The 24094-nt window shown below is 37.8% G+C and overlaps 3 protein-coding genes across 5 annotated transcripts in view; 1 reads left to right on the top strand and 2 right to left on the bottom strand.

Moving 5' to 3' along the window:
• Positions 1-60: 60 nt before the first annotated feature.
• Positions 61-1804, bottom strand: LOC145467966 (uncharacterized). The gene has a single exon (XM_081451619.1). The coding sequence runs from the start codon at positions 1657-1659 to the stop codon at positions 283-285; it is 1377 nt and encodes a 458-aa protein (XP_081307745.1). The 5' UTR covers positions 1660-1804; the 3' UTR covers positions 61-282.
• Positions 1805-1833: 29 nt separating this feature from the next.
• On the top strand, positions 1834-3987 carry LOC145467932 (uncharacterized). Its single transcript, XM_081451569.1, has one exon. It carries the CDS (start codon positions 1882-1884, stop codon positions 3742-3744), a length of 1863 nt encoding a protein of 620 aa, XP_081307695.1. The 5' UTR covers positions 1834-1881; the 3' UTR covers positions 3745-3987.
• Positions 3988-4815: 828 nt separating this feature from the next.
• The window catches only part of LOC145467912 (transportin-1-like), a 19438-nt gene continuing 159 nt past the window's right edge, over positions 4816-24094 (bottom strand). Inside the window, exons 1-25 of one of the 3 annotated variants that reach the window (XM_081451542.1) lie at positions 24089-24094; positions 23849-23924; positions 23440-23696; positions 22350-22483; positions 21894-21975; positions 21411-21533; positions 20803-20921; positions 20605-20665; positions 20249-20359; positions 19412-19475; positions 19169-19321; positions 18781-18854; positions 18595-18693; positions 18440-18492; positions 15560-15656; positions 14961-15230; positions 14338-14496; positions 13838-13925; positions 13626-13724; positions 13234-13329; positions 11292-11367; positions 9510-9609; positions 9337-9411; positions 9113-9241; positions 4816-8811 (exon numbers count right to left, since the gene is read on the bottom strand). The exon at positions 24089-24094 is cut by the window's right edge and continues 158 nt beyond it. In XM_081451542.1, coding sequence (XP_081307668.1) covers positions 9134-9241; positions 9337-9411; positions 9510-9609; positions 11292-11367; positions 13234-13329; positions 13626-13724; positions 13838-13925; positions 14338-14496; positions 14961-15230; positions 15560-15656; positions 18440-18492; positions 18595-18693; positions 18781-18854; positions 19169-19321; positions 19412-19475; positions 20249-20359; positions 20605-20665; positions 20803-20921; positions 21411-21533; positions 21894-21975; positions 22350-22483; positions 23440-23696; positions 23849-23924; positions 24089-24094 — 2580 coding nt within the window. In that variant the 3' untranslated portion in view covers positions 4816-8811; positions 9113-9133. Of the gene's footprint in view, positions 8812-9112; positions 9242-9336; positions 9412-9463; positions 9610-11291; positions 11368-13233; positions 13330-13625; positions 13725-13837; positions 13926-14337; positions 14497-14960; positions 15231-15559; positions 15657-18439; positions 18493-18594; positions 18694-18780; positions 18855-19168; positions 19322-19411; positions 19476-20248; positions 20360-20604; positions 20666-20802; positions 20922-21410; positions 21534-21893; positions 21976-22349; positions 22484-23439; positions 23697-23848; positions 23925-24088 lie in introns of those variants that run through there. The other 2 variants (XR_014042138.1, XM_081451543.1) reach the window with 2 other exon arrangements.

The following is a 24094-nucleotide window of genomic DNA, read 5'->3' as shown; positions in this document are numbered from 1 at the left end:
CACTTGAACTGCACTGCTCTCAGCCAATCAGAATCGACTAATTTTTTCATTTATATTATTAGGTTAACGATAAAGATTAGCGAAAAAACTGAGCAACGACGTTTCGGTGTCATCCTGGCACCATTTTCAAGTTAAAAAATATTTGTGCGAAAAGTAAATTAATTTATACCAATGGTAGAGGTGCGAAATAGAATAAATTAAGATTAAGATAGCTGTTCAATGTTCATGTTCATTCCAATGAGGTGTCAAACACTGGTAATGAGTTCAGTGTCTGTTCAAAGCCTAAACAAATACTTTTGCGCGAATGGAGTCTGACTGTGTGTTAAGGCTCGGTTTCTTCTTGCGAATCCACAACATTTCGTGGATCAAGCAATCGAACTTTCCCTGACATTTCTTTAGGATCTTAAAGTTATTAGTCAGGTCACCAACTGTATCAACTCGGTGTTCATTTTGAAGGTGTTTTCCGATGGCGGTAAATCGGTGTTCCTCAATGCGCTTGTAAAGATGACGGCTAGTGTAACCGACGTATTCTGCATCACACAGATCACATATATAGTTATAAACAACGCACTGTTGATTGATCAAAGGTGGTTTTGGCTCTTGTACTTTGAGATCATCGCCAATTTTACGGCTTCTGAACACCGGCTGTAGTTTGTGATCAAGTTTATTACTCAAGTCCGAGAGATGTTTCTTTACTATGTCCGCTGATTTCTGGTCTTTAAAAGGCAGGACAATGCGGTAGATATTCTCTGTTGGAGGCGTCGATCTTGTGTCTGGTGACATCACTGAATTAACGAAACGGGTGATGGTGGAGTTCACAAGAGAATCTGAGTACTTGAGGTTAGAAAAGATCAGTTTAAGGCGTTCGCATTCTGTTGAGAATAGTTCCCATGTTGAGGACAAGCGGTAAGCACGGTTTAACATGGTTTTAACTAAAGATCTTTTATAGCGGTTGTCGACATGACTTTGGTGGTGTAAGAGGAGACCAGTGTTTGTGGGTTTACGGTAAACACTTGTTACCAGCTTGCAGCCCTTCTTGCATATTTCAATGCCGACAAATGGTAGTTTACCGTTAGATGCGATCTCCATGGTGAAGGATATGGATGGATGACAGTTGTTCAAAGTCTTCAGAAAGGCTTCTGCGGTTGGTATGTCTTTCATTGTGGCTAGTGTATCATCCACGTAGCGTCTGTAGAAGTCTGGCAACTTGTTCTCGTTTTGTAGCTTTTCCTCGATAGAACAAAGAAAAGTATTGGCCATTAGGGGACCCAAGGGAGAGCCCATCGCTACGCCATCAATTTGTTGGTAGAGTTGACCGTTAAATTGAAATAGCTGGTCCTTTGTTGCTACTGACAACAGTTCAATTAGATCAGCTTTGCTGATGTTTAGATGGTGTGTTTTGTTAAACCAGTTGTCAACAAAAGCTCTATCAGCAAGGATCTCGATGGTTTCTTGTAGTGGGACGTTCGTAAATAGCGAAGAGACATCATAAGATACTAGGATGTCAGATTCGTTGAGGCTCAGATTGCGAATCTCATCAGCGAAGGAAAATGTGTCAGATATTGTGTAGCTGTTGATCGACAGGGGCTTCAGTTTATCGTCGAGCCATCTCGCGAGGGCGAAGTTGTAAGTACTTGTGGCGGATAGAATGGGCCTCATCGCCAGTTTTTCTTTATGAGTCTTTGGCAGACCATAAAGATGGGCGAGTCGTGATCCTTTCGGGCAAACTGAGTCGGCAATCTGTTTTGGGAGAATTTTGCGCACGACAGATTCAAGGTGTTTCTCTTTCTGCAGTAAAGGGTGGTAGTTTGTGGTTAGTTTGGTTAGAAGCTTGTTCTGTGTCGAGGTTTGAAGTTTTCCTTGCCGCAACGCATCTCTTCAATGGACATTCAAGCTAGCTTCGAGAAAGCCTTCTGGCAACTGGAGCCTTCTTTATCCGACAATAAGAAGGAATTAGCTGCGGCGACCCTTCGATCGATCGCGCTTAACTACATCGAGTGCAAAGCCCCCAAACCACCGAAAGCGCTACAAAGAGCTATTGAGCAACTAAAACGAAGAGATGACATCGTAATCACGAAACCAGATAAAGGTACAGGAGTAGTTGTTATGGATAAGGCAGAATATGTTCGCCTTTTGAGTGAATCTTCCATCAACGATACAGCTAAATTTACCGCCGTAAGTTCGGAGAGACCCAAGACGCGTGGACGACCGCTCAAAAACTACCACCCTTTACTGCAGAAAGAGAAACACCTTGAATCTGTCGTGCGCAAAATTCTCCCAAAACAGATTGCCGACTCAGTTTGCCCGAAAGGATCACGACTCGCCCATCTTTATGGTCTGCCAAAGACTCATAAAGAAAAACTGGCGATGAGGCCCATTCTATCCGCCACAAGTACTTACAACTTCGCCCTCGCGAGATGGCTCGACGATAAACTGAAGCCCCTGTCGATCAACAGCTACACAATATCTGACACATTTTCCTTCGCTGATGAGATTCGCAATCTGAGCCTCAACGAATCTGACATCCTAGTATCTTATGATGTCTCTTCGCTATTTACGAACGTCCCACTACAAGAAACCATCGAGATCCTTGCTGATAGAGCTTTTGTTGACAACTGGTTTAACAAAACACACCATCTAAACATCAGCAAAGCTGATCTAATTGAACTGTTGTCAGTAGCAACAAAGGACCAGCTATTTCAATTTAACGGTCAACTCTACCAACAAATTGATGGCGTAGCGATGGGCTCTCCCTTGGGTCCCCTAATGGCCAATACTTTTCTTTGTTCTATCGAGGAAAAGCTACAAAACGAGAACAAGTTGCCAGACTTCTACAGACGCTACGTGGATGATACACTAGCCACAATGAAAGACATACCAACCGCAGAAGCCTTTCTGAAGACTTTGAACAACTGTCATCCATCCATATCCTTCACCATGGAGATCGCATCTAACGGTAAACTACCATTTGTCGGCATTGAAATATGCAAGAAGGGCTGCAAGCTGGTAACAAGTGTTTACCGTAAACCCACAAACACTGGTCTCCTCTTACACCACCAAAGTCATGTCGACAACCGCTATAAAAGATCTTTAGTTAAAACCATGTTAAACCGTGCTTACCGCTTGTCCTCAACATGGGAACTATTCTCAACAGAATGCGAACGCCTTAAACTGATCTTTTCTAACCTCAAGTACTCAGATTCTCTTGTGAACTCCACCATCACCCGTTTCGTTAATTCAGTGATGTCACCAGACACAAGATCGACGCCTCCAACAGAGAATATCTACCGCATTGTCCTGCCTTTTAAAGACCAGAAATCAGCGGACATAGTAAAGAAACATCTCTCGGACTTGAGTAATAAACTTGATCACAAACTACAGCCGGTGTTCAGAAGCCGTAAAATTGGCGATGATCTCAAAGTACAAGAGCCAAAACCACCTTTGATCAATCAACAGTGCGTTGTTTATAACTATATATGTGATCTGTGTGATGCAGAATACGTCGGTTACACTAGCCGTCATCTTTACAAGCGCATTGAGGAACACCGATTTACCGCCATCGGAAAACACCTTCAAAATGAACACCGAGTTGATACAGTTGGTGACCTGACTAATAACTTTAAGATCCTAAAGAAATGTCAGGGAAAGTTCGATTGCTTGATCCACGAAATGTTGTGGATTCGCAAGAAGAAACCGAGCCTTAACACACAGTCAGACTCCATTCGCGCAAAAGTATTTGTTTAGGCTTTGAACAGACACTGAACTCATTACCAGTGTTTGACACCTCATTGGAATGAACATGAACATTGAACAGCTATCTTAATCTTAATTTATTCTATTTCGCACCTCTACCATTGGTATAAATTAATTTACTTTTCGCACAAATATTTTTTAACTTGAAAATGGTGCCAGGATGACACCGAAACGTCGTTGCTCAGTTTTTTCGCTAATCTTTATCGTTAACTGTATTTCCAAATTTAATCTTATAAGTATATTATTAGGGCCAGAAATTAACGGGATGTGGGATGATACAACCCCTCCAAATGGGGCTTCACCTTTCATCGTTGCAAGACGTAAGCCCATGTCTCTCTATATTTTACATACCCTGTTCAAGCCTTCGGGAAATTCCACTCTCCTAGTTTTGAGGGGTGAAGTGTATCGAGGAGACAGACATGTATATACATGGGATAAGTTGATTTCGAAAGCCTAGTAGGCTGCCTCAAATTCCCCATGATTTAATTCGCTGGTTAGGAATTGAACTCCATGCCCGTTGAGCTCAAATTATGGTTATAAAGTGGAACGCTTGTAGGCCATTCTCAAATGTCAGTATTTCTTTTGAACACATTTAAGATAACCTTCATATTTCCTTTCGGTCGAGGCAAAGGAAAAAAACAAAGAAAAGAAAAACAACTAAATTTCATGACAACTCTAACGCCATTTGTTGATACGTTGCATTTCGAACTGTTGTACAGTTATTCCTACTATTTCCCAAGGGGAGGTCGACTCCGGATCGAGCAATCCGCGTTCGAGTCCTGGCCGGGGACGTCATTTTGTGTTCTTGGGCAAAACACTTTACTCTCACAGTGCCTCTCTTCACCTAGGTGTATAAATGGGTACCGGCAAATTTAATGCTGGGCATAACTCTGCGATGGACTAGCATCCCATCAAGGGGGGAGGAGTAGAAATACTCTTAGTCTCTTCATGCTACAGAAACAGGAGCTAAGCGCCGGTCTGATGGGCCACTTGGCTTGTGAGCAGACTTCACATTTAACTCACTATTTCCCGAGTGAACCAATCCATTCAAGACGAATATAATAACATTAAAACGTGACATTTATTTAACATGTATCTTCCCAGAACATGCATACTGTAAATTCTTGACAAATATTCTCCTGGACAATTTTAAACGCCATTAATTATATTGTAATTCCGGTTATTTACTTAAATATATAGAAATAACATTTTGCAGTGTCACACACGGACCCACCAATGACATAATAATGACACAGCTTTGGACGCACATAAATGTAATTCCTCACAGTACGACAAACAAACACAGTCCAGCTGGTTTGGAGGTGATAACCATGAAAGCATAGCCTTTTGAACCATATATCCCAACAGATTGACATACGATTTCTCCTTAGAACATTAGTAAAATATTTAGAATAAGGGTGATGAGAAAAAAGATCATTAATACTGTTTGCGTTGAAGAGTAACCGACATAGCTAAGATAGGAGAGCAAGTTCTCGTGAAAACAACAAAGGAAAATATTGAAATTAGTAATGGGAAAATGGATTTTGAGCTTGTAATTGAACAAGTTAAGCAATTTACACCATGTCCAAAAACCCAAGTTCGTGTTCTGTATTAATTAAAAGCTAAATATACAAAATTGACACAAAATGTATTTTAGAAAAACTGGCTGTCGAATTAGTAACATTCAAAAGTACGGTCATAATATTTACCATTAAATCACTAATTACACTACAACATTTTGTTTTCGAATTCATTTGTTAAAAAGCTATGCAGTCATGGCTATCCTGAGTTGAAATGATAAGACACATTTTTTGGGCACAAATGAAACAGTGGTGAAACAAAAAACTTTGGTGCAGCAGTTAATTTGGAGATCTCCAGACGAGCCTTTATAATTAATATCTCAATAAATTTACCTTAAGTAATTAAACTAACAATAATTGCAGCTTTCATCTTCAAACCCAGGTAAGTAAGAGCTTCAGTTTTAATTGCCCACAAGTTGAGGTTTGAAGAAGAATTCTGAATTCCCTGACAGGTGAAAACACATGTAAGTACAAATCAGGTTAAGCAATGAATCTTGCCTGTTCTATCATTAATTTCCAAATGAAATTGTCAAGTGGACCTGATTTGTTGCATACACAAGTTTCAACTGACGATACTCTTTAATTAATAATTATTATAGTCACATGCATCTTAGAATTACATAATTAAAATTACTTAACTTAAATATTTATTTAATATTACTTTAACAAGATGGTCATTACATTGTTAGCTATGCTGTTCACACAAGCAAAATTAAACTGTTACTTCTTAGCAACCTTGCCATTTTCCTTTCACTACTTGCTACAGACACCAAAAATATGTGCTAAGATTAAGGAAGTTGTTAGTTTTACTAAAGCTGTTCATTCAGTACTGTATGCAGGACTTGAATTAGTTTATGTCTAAAATATCAATATGACACTCGACATATGAAAGTCTACACTACACATATTTCAAAAAATTCTTCCTGGTACAAAATAAATAAGTTATCTAACTGCCTAAACAACCAAAGAAAACAAGAGAAATGGCCAAAAAAGATACAAAAAATCCCAGGACAGCCAAAGAAAGTAACATTTGCTTTAACAGAAGGATGTATTGAAGTTCAACTTTAATCTGATTGAAGAGGACCATTCAAGGGATTCTAGACACACATGTGCACTTCTGACATGGGCTTGGACTCACATGTAAATGTGGCCATCAGGTCCCCTTATTTGAGTTTGGCACATTATTTTGAATCAGTCCATAGCTATAGGAAAGCCACTTGGAAGCTGCAAGCATTTCATTCAAAAAGAAATAAAAGCAAAAAACCACGGTACATTTTCTCAGCAAACTACTATGCATATTGCAAGAACTGTCAGAAAGGTTGTTTCATCACTTGCGTTTGGCTTGTGACTTGCCAACCTTTCTGATGTTTTTACCAAATCATTGTTTTGAGCCATTTCTCTGGTCTTAAAGTATGAAAACTGTTTTCTTTGCTTTTGAGCATACATTAGCAAGCTAGATAAATTAGAAACATTATTAACAGCTTTCCCTAACCCATTTAGCCCTTACTTTGATCAACAGGCTATTTCTCATAAAATTGCTGATCAGGAGAATTCAGTGACAGATTAGTGAAGGAAATCTAGGCTTACAGATAAACTCTCCTAAATCTAATACTATAAGAAAAGTACGGGAAAAGTTGCATGTTGACCAAGAAGTAAAAGATAAAAGGATGCAGGTTACGTCACTATCAGACTACACTTTCATTATACACTGTAACTTACATTGAATTCAAATTTATATTTCATGCACAGCCGTTAACCATTAATTTCATTACTACAATCTTATACAAAACTATAAAACATTAACTTCCTAAAATTTCTTCATCTGATAATTAAAATATTATATATTACCAAAACATAATAAAATAACATACTAAAATGCTAACCTATCTATTTGTCAGGCAAAACACTGTAGAATCAGTCAGCTTCAAGTGCAATTTGAATATTTGCTAATCAACTTTTTGCTGGACTTATTTAAGGAAACTGCCTTCCAAGTTTCACTATTTTCCTGCACATGTTCACACCAATTTTGAAGCTGAAGGGTTACAAGAAAGCACAGTTTGAAGAAAACAAGATTAGATTTAGGTTTGTACTATAAATGCTTTACAGAGGTTCTTTAATTGGGACAGATGTCATCAAGAGTGATAAAGGTGTTAGGTTACTAGAAAAAGACTGGTATACACACACAAGGGAGTTATGAGGTGAGAAGACTCCTTTAAGGTATTAATTATGTCAGTGTCAATACATCATCTCAATACCAAAACTACAAGAAAATTATGGACAAACATACAGTGCAAGAATCATCTTTGCAGTTAAGCTGTTTGCTGCAGTAGCCCTCTTATACAAAGAAAGGACACCCTCACAGCATTTTCACTGCAGTAAAGTAAACAGGCAAGCTTCTTCAAGACAACTATGCATTAGCATAAACCTTACAAGCCATCAACCCAGACTTCTATCCTGCAGAAGTCTTTCATCAAAATCTTTCCAAGCCACGCAACAGTCCAGCTGTTGGTGTTACCAAGGTCACACTTTATACAGAGTTGACGCTTATAATGAAAGTTTCATTATTTTTCTATAAATTCTCTGCAAATCTAGAACAAAGAGTTTTTGTGTGTGATACCAGCTATACAGAGTATACAATTTACATACTATTATACATATCAGTTACAAATTTAGGTCTTAATGTAGCTGTTTACAGGAAGATGCCTTCAGTACTACCATATTTTTCTCAAATTTTATATTCGGATGCAAGGCCTTTCATGTGTAACGTTCTGAAGATTTAATTTACCTATTGAGAAATAAAGATATGGAAAAAAAGGGTGATCCTAATTTTCACAAACCATCAGAAAAGAATAATCACTTCCATGTGCAGTACAAGCAAAAACAAAAAGTGTTGGGAGAGTGAAGGAAGCTTCCTGCATTCTACATCACCATGTACATTATTTTACATAGCATCATTAACAACTACGATAACGTTATGCAGAGTTAAACTTACTTTTCCACTATTTAGTGAAACTATAATTTGCAAAGTAACAGAAAATACTTGCATAAAGCAGATGAGCATTGAATGTATTTGCACCAATAGGGTTGACTTGATTCCAGCCAGCTCTAAAATACGGACAAAAATATTACTGTAACAGCTTTTCAATGACACTGCCACATCGCAGCACTTGACATCACAACTGGTGGCCACTGACAACAAGGACGCAAACGACAGCGAACAAGTACACATCCCACTATTTCACGAACGTATTGATCATTTGAATTTGGCACAAAGTTCAAACACTTCCCATCAACATACGAACATTCAGGTGAGATGGCTGCCACTTAATGATGGCACTGTCCCCTCATAGCAACATCCATTAGCTAAACACAGACTTGTACGGGAACATGGACAATGAGATTTAGACAAAAGATCTTGACATGGGCTTTGGACACTGTTGAACTGAACAGTGACTACAAAGCCATCTGTTATCCCCACCTGAGAACAAGAACAACATAGTTAAGGTTTAGCAATGGTTCAACAGAAAGAACTACAGTATTCAATTCAAATTAAATTACAGCTGAACCAAAGAAAAGTTCAGGTTTAGCAACCACATGACCAATTTAGGAAGTATCAAGTATATGCTTTTTATGCATAGCTGCATGCTGTAATTTTCTTCAAAAGAACATGCACATTGATGATACCCAAAATAAATAACAATGCATTGACATTACTATTGATAAATTTAAATACTGACTATTAATTATTGACTATTTTTAAGAATTTAAGATTTCTTTACCCTGACTACTGAAGCTTTTCTTCAAACCCCATAGTTAGTAGACAGACGTTCTCGAAGGGCAGCAGGAAACTGGCTTGAAAATCGCTTCCAGTTTTCCTCTCCGACCTGGTTTTTAAAGCCATGAAGGATCTAAATCCAAGTTGTGAGGACAAAGACAAAGAAATGTTATGGTTGACTACACTGCATGTTAGATAGTAAATGAAAAGATTCCAATACAAACATACCTTTAGGAACATCTCCTTCAAGTCTGGGCCAGGGTTCACCCAGGATGCTACAGCATCACAGAAGAATATGAAGTCCTACAACAGAGCTTTCGTTAGTCACTACTGTAACAATAAATAATATTATACATAACAGGGCAGTGCATTCATTATTTTGTATTTAATCGTCACCTTACCTGGACAACTCCACCAGGGTTGAGACCAATCATATTACAGATACCTCGGAAGGCAGAGTCCTTCTCCTCATTGTCTCGTATGTTCCGCAATGATGTGCACCTGAAAGGTGAAGAATTTAATAAGTTGTATACATAAAATGTTTGCCACAGACATCAGTTTTTAAAATTCCCTTATTTAAAATACCAGAAAATAGTAGCAGCCTTCAACCATTCCCTTTATAGTCATTCATTTATTTAAGACTGAAACATTTCTTCCAGCCATCAAAGGAATTAAATCTACACTGTTGTAATTTCAATTTTCAGACTTTTCTTCAAAATTGGCATTTTTCTTGACTTGAAATAAAACTGCCTGATGGATGGATGGAAAATGAGGTGCGTCTACTTTTTATCCTTAGAAGGGTCTAACTAGGAACTTCATATAGACCATCATTGATAGGAGAGCAGTCTTAAGAAAAAATGATGCTGACATTTGGTCACGCGATTGCTCAGTTTTGTTGCGTGACTGTCTGTCAGAGCATTGTAACAGAAGATACTTTGGAGTCCATCCATAAAGGAGTTGCATTGTGGACTAAACTTCTAAGATATAACAACATTCTTCTTTCAGTTGTTGTAAAACAAAGCATCGTTAATTGCTGGTTTTCAGTGTCACGCAATTCAAAATAGATCAAAATCAAAATCAAAACCGGTCAATAGATAAAGTCCAGAATCTGGGAATCAAAAGAAAGTAAATATACAAAGACTCTTGCCAAAATTCTGGTCACAGCAATTTTTCTTATGCGAGATACATGGAGAAATTTTTTACCCAAATTTATAGAGATTTGTATGGAGATGTCATGTTGGTGCCCATCCGTATGGGCACCAACATGGCGGCCGGAAACCAACAGAAACATCTGTCACTGAGTTTTGCTACAAAAGCGTGAATTTATCCCTCGAGGAACTCTAAAACACTAAAATAATACTTTTTTTAAGAGATGAACTGTTCAGATAGCCAAGTTCCCCATGACAGCCCTGGGCCGTCATGTAAATGCCGTGTCACGCAAAAGCTTAGAAATTCAAGCGTAGTGTATCACAAAACCAAGAACCCATTCAGAGCGAAAATTTGTATGAATATTAGTTTTCAGCTGCTCTTATATATCATTAAAGTGAAATCTCAGCAAGATCAATAGTTTTGTAGTTCGAAGTTTAGTGACGTCATGTGAAAACCAGCCATAGAGGGGAATGGTTTAGAAGCCCAGCAAAGTTTTTTGTTGTACGTTTTTGTTCTCTTTTTTGGTCATGACCGTACACAAAACACAATAGTTGTTTACTCCATAATGAGGAACTATCCAAAAGAAACGTTTTGGTTACGTAATTCATGCATAGTGTATGAATGCAAAACAAAAGATTGTAATCAGTCATGGACCTTCCAACATAAATCTTGGCATCTTTGTTTGCTCCTCTGATGTTTGTCGGGCTTCATAACCATTCCCCTCTATTAACTATGAACAAAGTGAAGACTAGGCCCATCAAAATTATTGGTCATCAACAATTCTTTCCCAAGATAATCTCCCAGACACTTATTCAATTAAAACTTGTGATCAAACCATTAACCATGTAAAAACACAATGTAGAATAGTTATTGTTAAGCGGGTTGCATTATTGTAAACAAGTTAGATAACACAATGTATTTATTATGCAATGTTGCACTATAACAATGGACAAAATTTTACTCAGAAAACACAAAACAAAAACCACCAACAATAAAAGCAACACAAGTAAAAAAAAGTAAACACTAATACACACCACTTCTGAATAAACTGCGGTAACAGGGGTGCCACCTCTTGCGGACAAACTAAACCCAGACGCCCAATTGTGATAGCTAAAAACACAACAATTAACAGGGAAAGAAACAAATTCATGCAGTCAGAACATAGAATAGTACACAAACATGCACACAGTCACTGCCTCACCAACTTTATTAACATGTCTGTGACTGTTAACATTATCTGTAATTACTTTTGACATACAATGTAGTACATGTAATTACACAATGCTACATCAGCGAGGAAAGGGCAAAAGGACCATTCTTGCACTGTGTCCCACGGTACACGTAATTGTCACAAGGTAATAAAAAATTACTACTCTTTGAAGGTTGGGTTTCATAATTCCAAATAAGTTAATTTATCTTCCTACTGAAGGATACCTTTAAGTTTCTACATTGTATATTTATTCCAAAGAAAAACACCCAAAGGGATAATAAACCGCTGAGGAACAAATACATGTATGTCAAATATTGCAAAAGATTGACATGGACTACAGAACTTTAAGTGGACACACAATCATAGTTTCCAAGATACTGTACCTTAATAAATAATAATTATTTTTTGAAAAAGCCTTTCTGAAAAAGTGCAAGTTATAATTTTTATGCTTGCTATACTTAACAAAGTGTGTCCTTTTCTGATTACAAAGCACAGGATGTTTATTTACAACCATTTAAACATTTCATGTTTAGAATTTATGTTTTATGGCACCTATGACATCACGTGATGCATATATTCAAAATCTATGACGACAGAAAAGGTTAATAGCAATAAAGCAATTTGCAGAAAACAGCCCAAAACGTTATACAAATGTAAAACATGACTTATCATAGATCAAGGATGAACATACAGTAATGAACGCTACATGTGTCATGATAACAGAGCAAAGTAACATACAGTGAGTAAAATGCATTCAATGGAGGAACTTGAAAAAATTTGAACTGGCCCAGGATCTTTTTTGTACACTGTGGACAATATATGTAGCAAAGAAAGATAAATCGCAAAAGTAATGTCATCAGACTTGTGCATGATGATCAGTTTGCCCTTCCAGTTAACACAACGCCAGCTTAATGTGGATGCACTTGATGTTTACAAGACAACAATTCTACAACAAAAGACAAGTTAGTTTCCTTATAGTACATGTAAGCCACAAATCATCCAGTCACTTGTGTTATGGTTAGTCACACAACTGACCACAGAATGATGGGGTGAGGAAACACAAAATAATTCAAACAGTTACGCACCACACGTCCGGCAATGCACTCACAAACAGGCAAATGACAGCTGGGCGGTTTCTTTTTTTCGCAAACAATTTGTTGTAGAAGGTACAGGTAAAGGCACATTGCTGTAGCTGCTTTTAGAGCTTTTAAGGTACTTGTACAGTTTCTTAGTTCAAGAAGGTCAGGATTCAAGAGAGCCGATAGTAAATGACTGGAGAAGCGTATCCACCAGAAGATTATTTGAGTTCACTATAACTAGAGTTTTAGACAGCTTGGTCCAACTGTAGTCACTTTGGGCTTGATAAACTGAAGGGACCCACCAAGCTATGAAAGTAATAGTCCTCCAAAAGGAGTGATCTCCTTAATTTTGCAACTGCAGGGTAAGCCTTTACTGACATGACCATCAGTTTATGGCTCGTGTATAATTGTTCCTTTTTCATTACAAACTGAGCATTTCTCCTAGAAGAACTGCAAACAATAGTTTACCTTGAAATCTCGTCTGCTTATCTCCTTCTAAATGTTTTTTTTTCTTCTCTCTCTTGGTCTGATTGAAAGTTTGCCTTTAATTATGATTTCTTTCAGGTTCAAGCTGACAATGCAGATGCTGCTGGCCATATCAGAATTTCAAGGTAAGAATGGTATGTCCTCCACATTCATGGCTATATGTAGTAGCTACAAGGTACATGTTTCAATGTTGACATTTACCTGTGTTCTCTTGCAGCGTCTTTGGAGTGTGAGGTCTGTTAATAATAGTGATAAGCTGTTGCAACACCAAGTTGATATACTGCTTCATTTCAGATCCTAAATTTTAGACAACAAAAAAAGTCAAAATAATTTTACTCAAATACAATGTACATTCAATAAAAGAGGCCAATGCAAGAAATTCAAGGTCTGTATGTTTCTAGCAGTACTAATGTGCATAGCGTCATTAACTTTGACATTTTCTATGACAAGTATCTTACACACCCTCTTTCTTTGGTGAAATCAAACACAACTGATTGCAAAAATTGTCAAATTTTAAGTTCAATTAAAAAAACAACAACAACAACTTGCAGAGTGGCACTGATAAATCCAATGCAATATGAATTATACCTTACCTAACTGTACAGAGATTTCTCCAATGGCCCAAGTAGCATTGTTGCAAACAGAAATGAATTCTGGATTGAGATTCTGACCCAGGATTGGTAAAAAATCCCCTGCAAGACATTGAGTTGAACATACACAAGTATTAACAGATGGTAATTTACTTTTTCATGTGAGACAAGCAATGTCCTATCTCTGTAGCAAAATGTCTGTTGTTTTCACTTACCAATGCAAGGTTTGACATGCTGGAAGCAGGCTTTAGTCAAATCTCCCAGCAGGGCAAACGAGCTTTGTCTTACTTCCGGCATTTTGTCCTGAAAATCCAACAAAGTAGACCAGTTAACCTTTCTACGTACATGTAAAATGGAAAAGCTGTTACTAGTTACTTAAAGGAGCTCAGTCACAGTATTTTGGCCACTTACAAAATCCCCTTTAAAAAAAAAGGAAATCTGAAAATGGTAGTTTACTAAAATAGAAGAACACCAAAGAAATAATAAACCACAAGGGAACAAAGATGGTTAAGGAAGAAGATTAACATGGATTACAAACAAAAAACTTAAAAAATTGAAGCAAAGCTTTTCACGATGAGCAAACCATGACATAGCTCCTTTAACAGAACTTGTGATTCTTAACAATGCATGGCAATCTTAAAAAAATTACCAAATGCATACAGTCTTTTTTTTTCCTATGATAACAATCTCAGAGCTTGTAGAGTGGAAAGTTTACCTGCATACACTGGTAGAGGAGAGTCATTGTGTTGCTTCTAATAACAAATTGCTCAATTTGCCCTTCAAGTCCTTCAGCTAATCCACTCAAAAGATCCAATGCCACGATCATGAAGTCCTTATCAGGAGGTTCAAACTGCTCGGGATGAGTTTGAGATGCCTGAAGAAAGCACAAAAAGAAAACCCTCAGCATGATAGTGTGAGATGGTAAATTTTAGGCCCAGTTCACTGAGATGCCATGCTTCTGCAAGCCAAATTTAAGGCAGAATTTAAAGTTTGACTAAGGCATGGCAGAAGCATTGTGTCTGAATCGAACTTTTGAATTAAGTTCAGTACTCAAATTAAGTTCGACTCTGACGGCAGCAATTCAAATGTCATGCTCCTGCAGCGCCAAACAAAATTCATTTATTATACTGACGTATTTTTGGTGATTGTGTTCATGCAGGGAGTTATTATTGTTACTAGGCTTCAGTAACATCCCTGAATTTGGTACAACTCTGGCAAGACGTCTGAATCAGAGTCGTGTTTCTGCCATGCTACAGTCGAACCTAAATGCAATTAAGTTCAGCACGGCAGAAGCATAATGTCTGAACTGAGCCCTAGGTTCCTTCAATGTGCACCTACCACACTCTGAGCTAGGGTTTGCTCCACCAGTGAGACACATCTTTGGAACACAGGCTCGGCATATGGAAGAAAGCCAGAACGCAGAGCTGTGGCAACTGATGAAAGACATTCCAGGAGTGGAAAGAGGTCTTTGTCCTCATCTTTCAGCTGGTTCCATTTCTGAATAAGTGGTGGCATCAGCATGTTAATGAACTCAGGCTTGTTTAGGTGGTGTCCCACAGAGTCAGCAAGTGTACCAATGGCATCGTACAGAATGAGAAGGTTCTTGTGCTATAGAAGAAAAAGAAATGATTGTGTTTAGTACAACAAACATATCTTTAAATCATGAATCACAATGCACCAAGGTCATTACAAACTACTGAGCTAGTACATGTAACACAACGTCATTTTCTACACTATATTACTTGCTTGTTACACACAAGTGCACCCTTACTGGCACATAGTAGACAATCACATTTTGAGAGAAGGGAAAAAAAACAGAAAAAAAGAACAAACAAACAACAATTAAGGGCAACCAAGAGAAAAGCCCAATAAAATACTACAAAGATAAATGTATTTTTAAATAAGGTATTATTAAATGAAGCCAAGCTTTAACCAACCTGATATTTGTTGAAGGCAAACACGAGCGTTTCTAGAATAAAGCTCAGGTACGGAACAAGTTCAGTGCAGGCTTCTTCTTCCAGAGTGGCAAAGGCACTACACAACAAATTTACACAACAAATTAATGGACCAGAAAAAGAACAATGCATGCAGTCTCATCTGCAGGAGGGGAGGGGAGGGACACTTCTTGAAGAGGGCAAGTACTAATCCCTCGCTGAAATTGGACATTGCTCTTCCAAAGGGTTATTTTTTGGTTTCTATACACAGTACAGCAATAGAAGTGGGCCCATCCTTCAGACTTACAGTGCAGCTCAGATATATCCGAACCAAAATATACGCGTAATGCGCATCAGCCCAATACGCGTATACGCGTATGCATATACGCACATACGCGTATGCATATACGCACATACGCGTATACAGCATATACGCGTATGCCTGATTAGTATGTATGAGCTAACCTATTGTTTCTTCTTTTCTTATCAGGTCATTGTTGTTTTCAATGGCTTGACAGCTTGCCACAGAGCGAGAAAGAGTTTTCTTTATTTTGAATACGCGTACACAGTATACGCGCGTATGCCTACAGACTAAGCAAAATGTTAGCTGAAACTAACATTTTGCAATTGGGCACTTGACTGAAAATTAACTGACTGAATATTGATTAAAAGAGAGAGTATTTTGTCGTTAAATCAAAAATTTACTTTTTTTTTTTTTTGTCAAATAGAACTGGGGATACACGCTTCAACAATCCCATCTTCATGGAGCAAACATCACAACCGAAAGATAACATCTTCTCGAAACAAAGTCTGAACACGGTCCAAGCAAGCGACTTGGAAACGTGTGCCGAAACACACAACTTTTCCTCGAAGAAAATTAAAAATAACAAAATGTGAGCGGCGCACCATAGAATCTTCGATAAACAATTCTTTTGTCAGGAAAAGAGTAATTTACTATTTGAATGAACGGTTTGTGTCAGATACCGGAGATATCATTTTTTCGACAAGGTCTTCGGAAAGCTTCAAACAATAAACATCTCGCAAGCGACTTGCCGACGCATGCCGAAACACAGAACTTTTAGGCCCAGTTCAGACGTCGTGCTTCTGCCGTGCCGAACTAAATTGCAATTTGGTTCGACTGTAGCACGGCAGGAAATCAACTCTGATTCAGACGTTGTGCCAGAGTCGAATCAAATCCAGGGTTTACTGAAGCCTCGTAACAATTCTCCTCCTAACTCCCCGAGGGAACGAAATCTCGCCAAAACACATTGACATAATTTATGAATTTAGTTTGGCGCGAGAGAAGCACGACGTTTGAATCGCTGCCGTGCCAGAGTCGTGTAGCGCGGCAGAGCTTGTCGAACTTAATTGCTTGCCGAACTTAATTCAAAAGTTTGATTCAGACGCCGTGCTTCTGCCGTACTTTTGTCGAACTTAATTCCTGAATTTAGTTCGGCACGGCAGAAGCACGACGTCTGAACTGGGCCTTACTTGAGGAAAAAATAACTAAACGTGAGCAGCGCGCCATAGAAACTTTGATAAACATTTCTTTGGCTAAAGAAAGAGCATTTTACCGTTTGAATGAATGATTTGTGTCAAATAGAACCGGAGATATCATTTTTTCGACAAGGTCTTCGGAACGCTTGAGACAATGAACATCTCGCAATCGACTTGCCGACGAATGCCGAAACACCGAACTTTTCCTTGAAGAAAAAATAACTAAACGTGAGCAGCGCGCCATAGAAACTTTGATAAACAATTATTTTGACTAAAGAAAGAGCATTTTACTGTTTGAATGAACGGTTTGTGTCAAATAGAACCGGAAATATCATTTTTTCAACAAGGTCTTCGGAAAGCTTCAAACAATAAACATCTCGCAAGCGACTTGCCGACGCATGGCTAAACACGGAACTTTTCCTTGAAGAAAAATATAATTAAACGTGAGCAGCGCGCCGTAGAAACTTTGATAAATAATTCTTTGGCTAAAGAAAGTGCATTTTACTGTTTGAATGAACGATTTGTGTCAAATATAACCGGAGATATCATTTTTTCGACAAGGTCTTCGGAAAGCTTCAAACAATAAACATTTCGCAAGCGACTTGCCAACGCATGGCTAAACACAGAACTTTTCCTTGAAGAAAAATATAATTAAACGTGAGCGGCGCACCATAGAAACTTTGATAAACAATTTTTTCGTCAAGGAAAGAGTATTTTACCATTTGAATGCATGATCTGTATCAAATATAACCGGAGATATCATTTTTTCGACTAGGATCTTCAGAACGCTAATTCAGACAGTAAACATTTTGCAAACGACTTGCCGACACGTGCCGAAACACAGAACTTTACTTGTAAGAACATAAAGTTCACGTGTTAAAATAGGGAGTTCAAGCGACTGTATCAATTTTCTTCCCATTTTTAGTAGCTTAAGATCAAGTGTTGATAAACGGTAGTTTGGCGGTGAATTTGCGAAGTGATCGAAATATGATAGCTTTTATTGACCGGCTGACGTTTTAACAATATGCAAATTTTGCTTTGAAGCCATTTTCATTCTCAAGAAACATAATGTCCTTTGTTTGACTAACAATGCTTCACATAAAGAAACTTGTGGGAATGCATAACAAAGAGACATATACGCGCGTATATACGCGTATATGTGCGCGTATTGACATACGCGTATACGCAAAATACGCTCGTATGATACGCGTATGCGTAGTTCGCTTATATCTGAGCTGCACTGTAGGTCCATTGATTAGTGCAATGTTGGTTGGTTGCAGCATTTGCTGTGCTACATTTTCTCAAGTTAGGTCTAAGAATTAGCAGATCATCAAGGAACCACCAGCAAGATACTTAAACTGAAAGAAAAAAATAGTTGTTGGTCACCTGCAAGCTGCTTCTTGAACTCTCTTGTTACTATCCAAAATCCTTTTAAGAAGCTAAAAGTTGTAAAAACAAACAGAACGGGTAAAGAATGTAACACGTAAAGTATCAAAGTAACAAAAGAGTTTGGAATACTGTACAAAACAACAGAAATGTACCTCTGTCATAAGACGTTGGAGATATGCCTCATGTGGCTGACTGACGACCCAGTGCGCATAACGACTAAGGGTCCAGCAAGTGATAGAACGTACCAAAGCCTAGGCAAAAACACAGTAACAAGTCAAGGACACTAACCAAGCTGTTACTTGACTATTGGTCAAGTTACACTAGCAGTTAAAACTCACCCTTTTCTCAGAAAGAGAGTTGATCAGGAAAGGAATCAGTTCTGGTAGGTGAGGAGATATACCACTCAAACAACCTAAACAACAAATGCACACATCCAAGTGAAAAATGTTGACCATTAACAGCGTAGTGCTTGGAATGCCTGGAGTCTACAACATATATGAAAGTAAGAAGTAGTAACTGCAAGTTCTGGTTTCACTATCAATATACATGAGGTAAATGTACAAAAGAACAGATATGTGCTACACTTCTATTTTTTACGATAATGTAACTTGATGTAAGCATTAGCAAAATTGGTGTGAAAGTCAACCTCAGTTAAGTATCCACTCAATGGTTATACTTCTTCTGTGTTTAACTCTACAGCTAGTGCAAACCACACAATATTTTTACCTTCAGCTATGGCACCAAGTACAAGGATGCCAGACTCTTTGGCTTCCCAGTCAGGATGAAACAATGTCTCCTTCAAGATTGGAAGCAACACTGGTAACAGATCATCACGGAACACACTAGCAAGCACATCCAAGGCAGCTGCAGAGCATTTCCCTGAAGGATAAGAGATGAAAATATAGTTTAAGAATTACAATTATTATTTGAATTATTATTTATTAAATTCTTTGACAACAAACAACTCACTCAAGTTCCAGTCTGAAAGGGCATCATCATCCATGTCATCATCATCTTCTCCGTCACTTTCTCCCTAAAAAATTCAGCATCAGTTGGTGTGAAACAATGGAAGTGACAAAAACAATGAACAATATTTTAACTTTTCCTTATAACACTTGAATTAATTTTCATATTTCATCAGTTAGTCCTTAAATTATGTTTCTTTAAATTATTTTCTAAACAGTCTACTGTGATCACTTCTAGACCTCTACCTGCAGTGTTCGTTCCAAAATGTCAGAGATAAGTGTCTCCTCGATTATTTGAGCATGCAAATTTCATAATGAGGATGAGCAGTGTGCTGTATGGATCCAAATTTGCTAAATGGGACAAGCCACCAGTAAAAAATGCTAAACAGATTTCTGTGGTGAATGTGAGAATCTCTTGTTAAAATCTTCTGACACAAGACTTAGCTACATGTAGGTTTCACTTCATAGTCATTTCTCAAAATCAATAATTCATCACATATCATAACTGTGACAGTGTTTGGATATCTGATCTTAATTAGCATAGATTTTTAAGATTTTATTTCTCTGTTTTCTCCTCATATTTAGTTTTGACTGAGAAGATATACCAAACACTCAAGAAAACGTTTGACCACACTACCAAACACCTTGAAGTTCATCAAAAATACTCCACTACATGCTTTATTTTCAACTCTCTTCTCAGTGTTTGGAAATGTGGTCAAACACAGTCTTTTTTTGTTTGATGTTAGGATAAGGCTGAGGTTTTGAATATAATCTATCAGGGTTACATTTCAGACAACTGAATTGGTGTTTAGCAAAAGATATCATGTGATCAAAATCTTACATCAATTTCTCCATCAGCTTCATGTTGCTGGCTGTGTGTCTTGGATTTATGGAATCTTGGTCTGATGTCCTGTTCACTATCAGGAACAGACTCGTCATCCTCATTATCAGCCTGGTGTAAGAAACAAAATCCCAGTGTCAGTCAATCAATCAATCAATCAATCAATCAATCAATCAGTCAGTCAGTCAATCAATCAGTCAGTCAGTCAGAAAGTCAGTCAGTCAGCCCATCCGTCAGTCAGACAGTCAGTCAGACACTGACAGACAGTCAGTCATTATGACTAAAAAAATCAATCAATCTACCACCAAAACAATCAAGTAAATAATCAAGGAAACAAGTTACAAAACACAAGCTACCTTTAGAAGAATCAGATCTATCTCCGAGTACCTCATTCCATTCACCAATATGGGAATGAGCCTGCAGTTGAAAAATACAGTAGGTCAATTAATTTTCTTATAAAAGTTTCACCACACTTGACCAGGCAAAGTACATGCTTGGTCATATTTCCGTTGATTCATGGAATCAATGAGTAAATAAGTATAAATTCTTGTCACCTGTGCAGGTGGGGATTGAGAGCCTCTTTACAGATGGGCTGCTCTGCCAGGGTTAACCAGAACTCACAAGCTTCAAGTGATACATTCTCATCTTTGTCTTGTGTCCTCATCAGCATGTACTAGAAAGGAGAACACAGTTTAAATATGTGGTTGAAGGGGTAAAGAGTCATCTTTCCCTTATTTTTATCCTGTTACAAGACATCACTTGAAAAGTAAATTGTCCTTATTCAATATCAGAAAGCTCTACAGTGTATGAAAATTAGTCCAGAGGATTTGGCAGTGCATCAAACTGAAGATGGTTTTCCCGAATTGACAATAAGGAACTTTAGATTGGTCTACAAGTATGAGATTGAGTATGAATATGATTTTTGAATTTCAAACCAGGTAGAGAGGGTAATTCATGGGATGAGATGGGAATGTGACATGATAATGTGAAGCCTGCAAACTATAATTGCAAAGTTCTCATGCTTGATCTCATACTAGTACTCAAAATTGAAGTCCCCTAATATTCTTTACTCTCAATATCTGTGGACCTGGCCTTGTATATTGATCTCCCTCGTGAAAATTAGTTTGCAAGACATCAACTTTGTATTTTACATCATACTTACCTCCACAATATTATTCATGTGTGGAATTAGTTGATCTGCTCTGACCTCCAGGAGCATGACAAGAGCTCTGCAAACATTTTTCCTCACTTCTGGGTCCTCATCCCCAGCAAGGGCAAAAAGATTCTATGATAAAGGTGTTTTTCGTATTAGGGAAAAAAGCAACAGTGAATAAAAGAAACCAGTAATTGTACTTTCCACTCATAACATGGTAGTATAACAAATTGAAAACAGTTGAATGGTGCTTCCAAGTGCATTTACATGCAAACAACATTTAAAGGATGAGTAAACCTTGAATTCTTCCCAGATGCCTAAACAGGAAACCTTCAATAAATTTTTGTAAAATAATCTGTCTAATGCTACAGAGTAGATTGTACAATATAAAACTTTCCAAAAATGATGCATAGTCACTGGCTTTCATGTTGTTGCCGAGTGTAGATGTCAAGCTGTATTGAATTCAAAGAAAAACAAAACAAATGTCCCTACCTCAATAAAGGTTCCTATGTGAACCATGAGGGCCTGCGTTCGTGTTACAATAAATTGGTTCACGCAGGCAATAGCATGAGATCTGCAAAAAATTTAGATAAAAACCACCATCACCAAGCTAAGAAGGCAATCAAAATAAAGGCTAAACTAACCATCCATCACATGATCCCGCTCATTTGCTCCTGTCATCCACTGTTGAGCCAAACGAGCCACTAAATATATAGACCTAGGACTTAACACATGTTTAGATTATTTCTCATTCTTTTATCCACTGCCAAGCCAAACGAGCCAAATGAGCCACTAAATACATATCTGTATACACCTTCAAAAGTGGCCCTGCACTGTGTAGCTGCTCCAAAATAAATATTTCACTCATTCAGTTTTAGTGGTAATAAACCCATTCCCATAAAAATTTCTGATTTCCCATAATCTAAAAATAGCTGTACATGTACTCGCCTTATTTTAGGGCTTGCATGTCTGAAGAACTGCAGGAACTTTGGGATTAGTATGATGAGGGGTCTGTTGAGAGCATCACTATCAAGCTGTTCAGCAGAATCTTCACAAATCTTCTGCAGCGCACCAAAAGCTCCCTACAAACACAGGTTATGAGAACATCAGTGTTTTCAACTGCTACATGTGGGTGTAAGTACCATGGCAGTTTGCAAAATAGCAACTTCTGTAGCTTATCTATGTAGAAGTTGCCTGGCCTGAAACAAAATACTTGAACGCTAGAAGCCTTCTGGATTAGAATTGTTATCATAACTACAGCCCATTGTATTGATTCCAGATTCAATAATAGAATTATCACAAAACTCTAATCCATGCATCTGACAAAAAGAAGTGTAAAACTGATACTTAGTGTATTGCAAGGGACTGTGCATTATTGCAGATATGAAAGTGTTGCCTTGGCATTTAGTTTGTGGTCCGAATTTGGAACCCCACTCCTGTCAAGTCTGCTCCCATCCCTTGCCTTAAATAAATACTTGACCCTATTTGAAGGTGTTTTCTGTTTTAGGCAAAACCTTTTTCCACTGAACACCCTACCCTAATAGACACTGAATTCTCACATGTACATGTAACCATTATTTTAATAGGTTCCCAAGGTCCACCAAGTTTATCATTCATGTTTTGGAGACTTACGAGAGAGCAACAATGAACTAACCCTAGAATATAAATTTATAACATGTTCATTTAGACAGAGCAACTATTGCTGAAGATCAAACTACAAGTGCAAATAACTTTTAATATTTACTCAGCAGTCTCTGTCAAACAAATTATGCACACTAAACTTATACATTTATCGTCGAATAACACTTGAACTAAGCTTATTACTTTTGGCATGAATTTCGTGTTACGTATTGTAAAATTAGTAAGTGTTAGAGGAGTCTTCACCATTCATCAAATCGTCCGTTGCTAAAATTATAACTAACATATTGCTACAGACGTCATGTTTAGGAGCTGCTTGAAAAATAAAAGCTTATGCATTTATAAACGTTTAGGAAACTGGAAAGATGCCAGCCTAGAAAGAACAGCGCTTTACATGTACCTCACAGACATTGTAATCTTCACTGTCCAAAAGCTGACACAATGTTGGTAAAAGCTGAGGCCAGTTCGTAAGATCGCCCTTTGCCGCTATAGTGGTGACCAAGATACCAATTGTAGCTCGAATAAGGGGTGACGGATCTCCAATGGCTTCGAGACATTCTGATTTTATAAATTCTTTCACTTGATCAGGAAAAGTGTGGTAATGTGATTTGACGTTATTCTTGAGAATCAAGCCAGACAGTGAACGAGTCGGTTCATCTGAAATAGAATAAATCAATGTTAGACCATAGTTTTAACAGACTTGAACTGATTTATTGTGGTGGGCTGGTAAGTTAAGCGCCATCGATCGAGGAACCGGAACTAAGAAGGACACAGCTACATGTACCTGATATAGTCAACAGCGCGCTTACCTTCGCTCTTCAACTTCGTAAGGACGAATATCAGGTAATTGTTGAAATCAGGAAACTGATTTAAAGATTCAAGTTTCTAAAAAAGTGATTTGTTAAGGAATGCAATGAAAATCTAATACGTTTACCACAATCAGAAAGCACGTGTGACGCGCCAAATCTCAACGGTATAACGACAAATATTTCTTCAAACTCCACTAGAAATACAGATTTTAGCATTGAAACTGGTAGAGTAAAGGATACTTGTTG

The sequence above is a fragment of the Orbicella franksi genome, chromosome 14 (genome assembly GCF_964199315.1).
Source record: "Orbicella franksi chromosome 14, jaOrbFran1.1, whole genome shotgun sequence".
In the NCBI taxonomy this organism is placed as follows: domain Eukaryota; kingdom Metazoa; phylum Cnidaria; class Anthozoa; order Scleractinia; family Merulinidae; genus Orbicella; species Orbicella franksi.
This window is presented reverse-complemented; position numbering and strand designations above follow the sequence as displayed.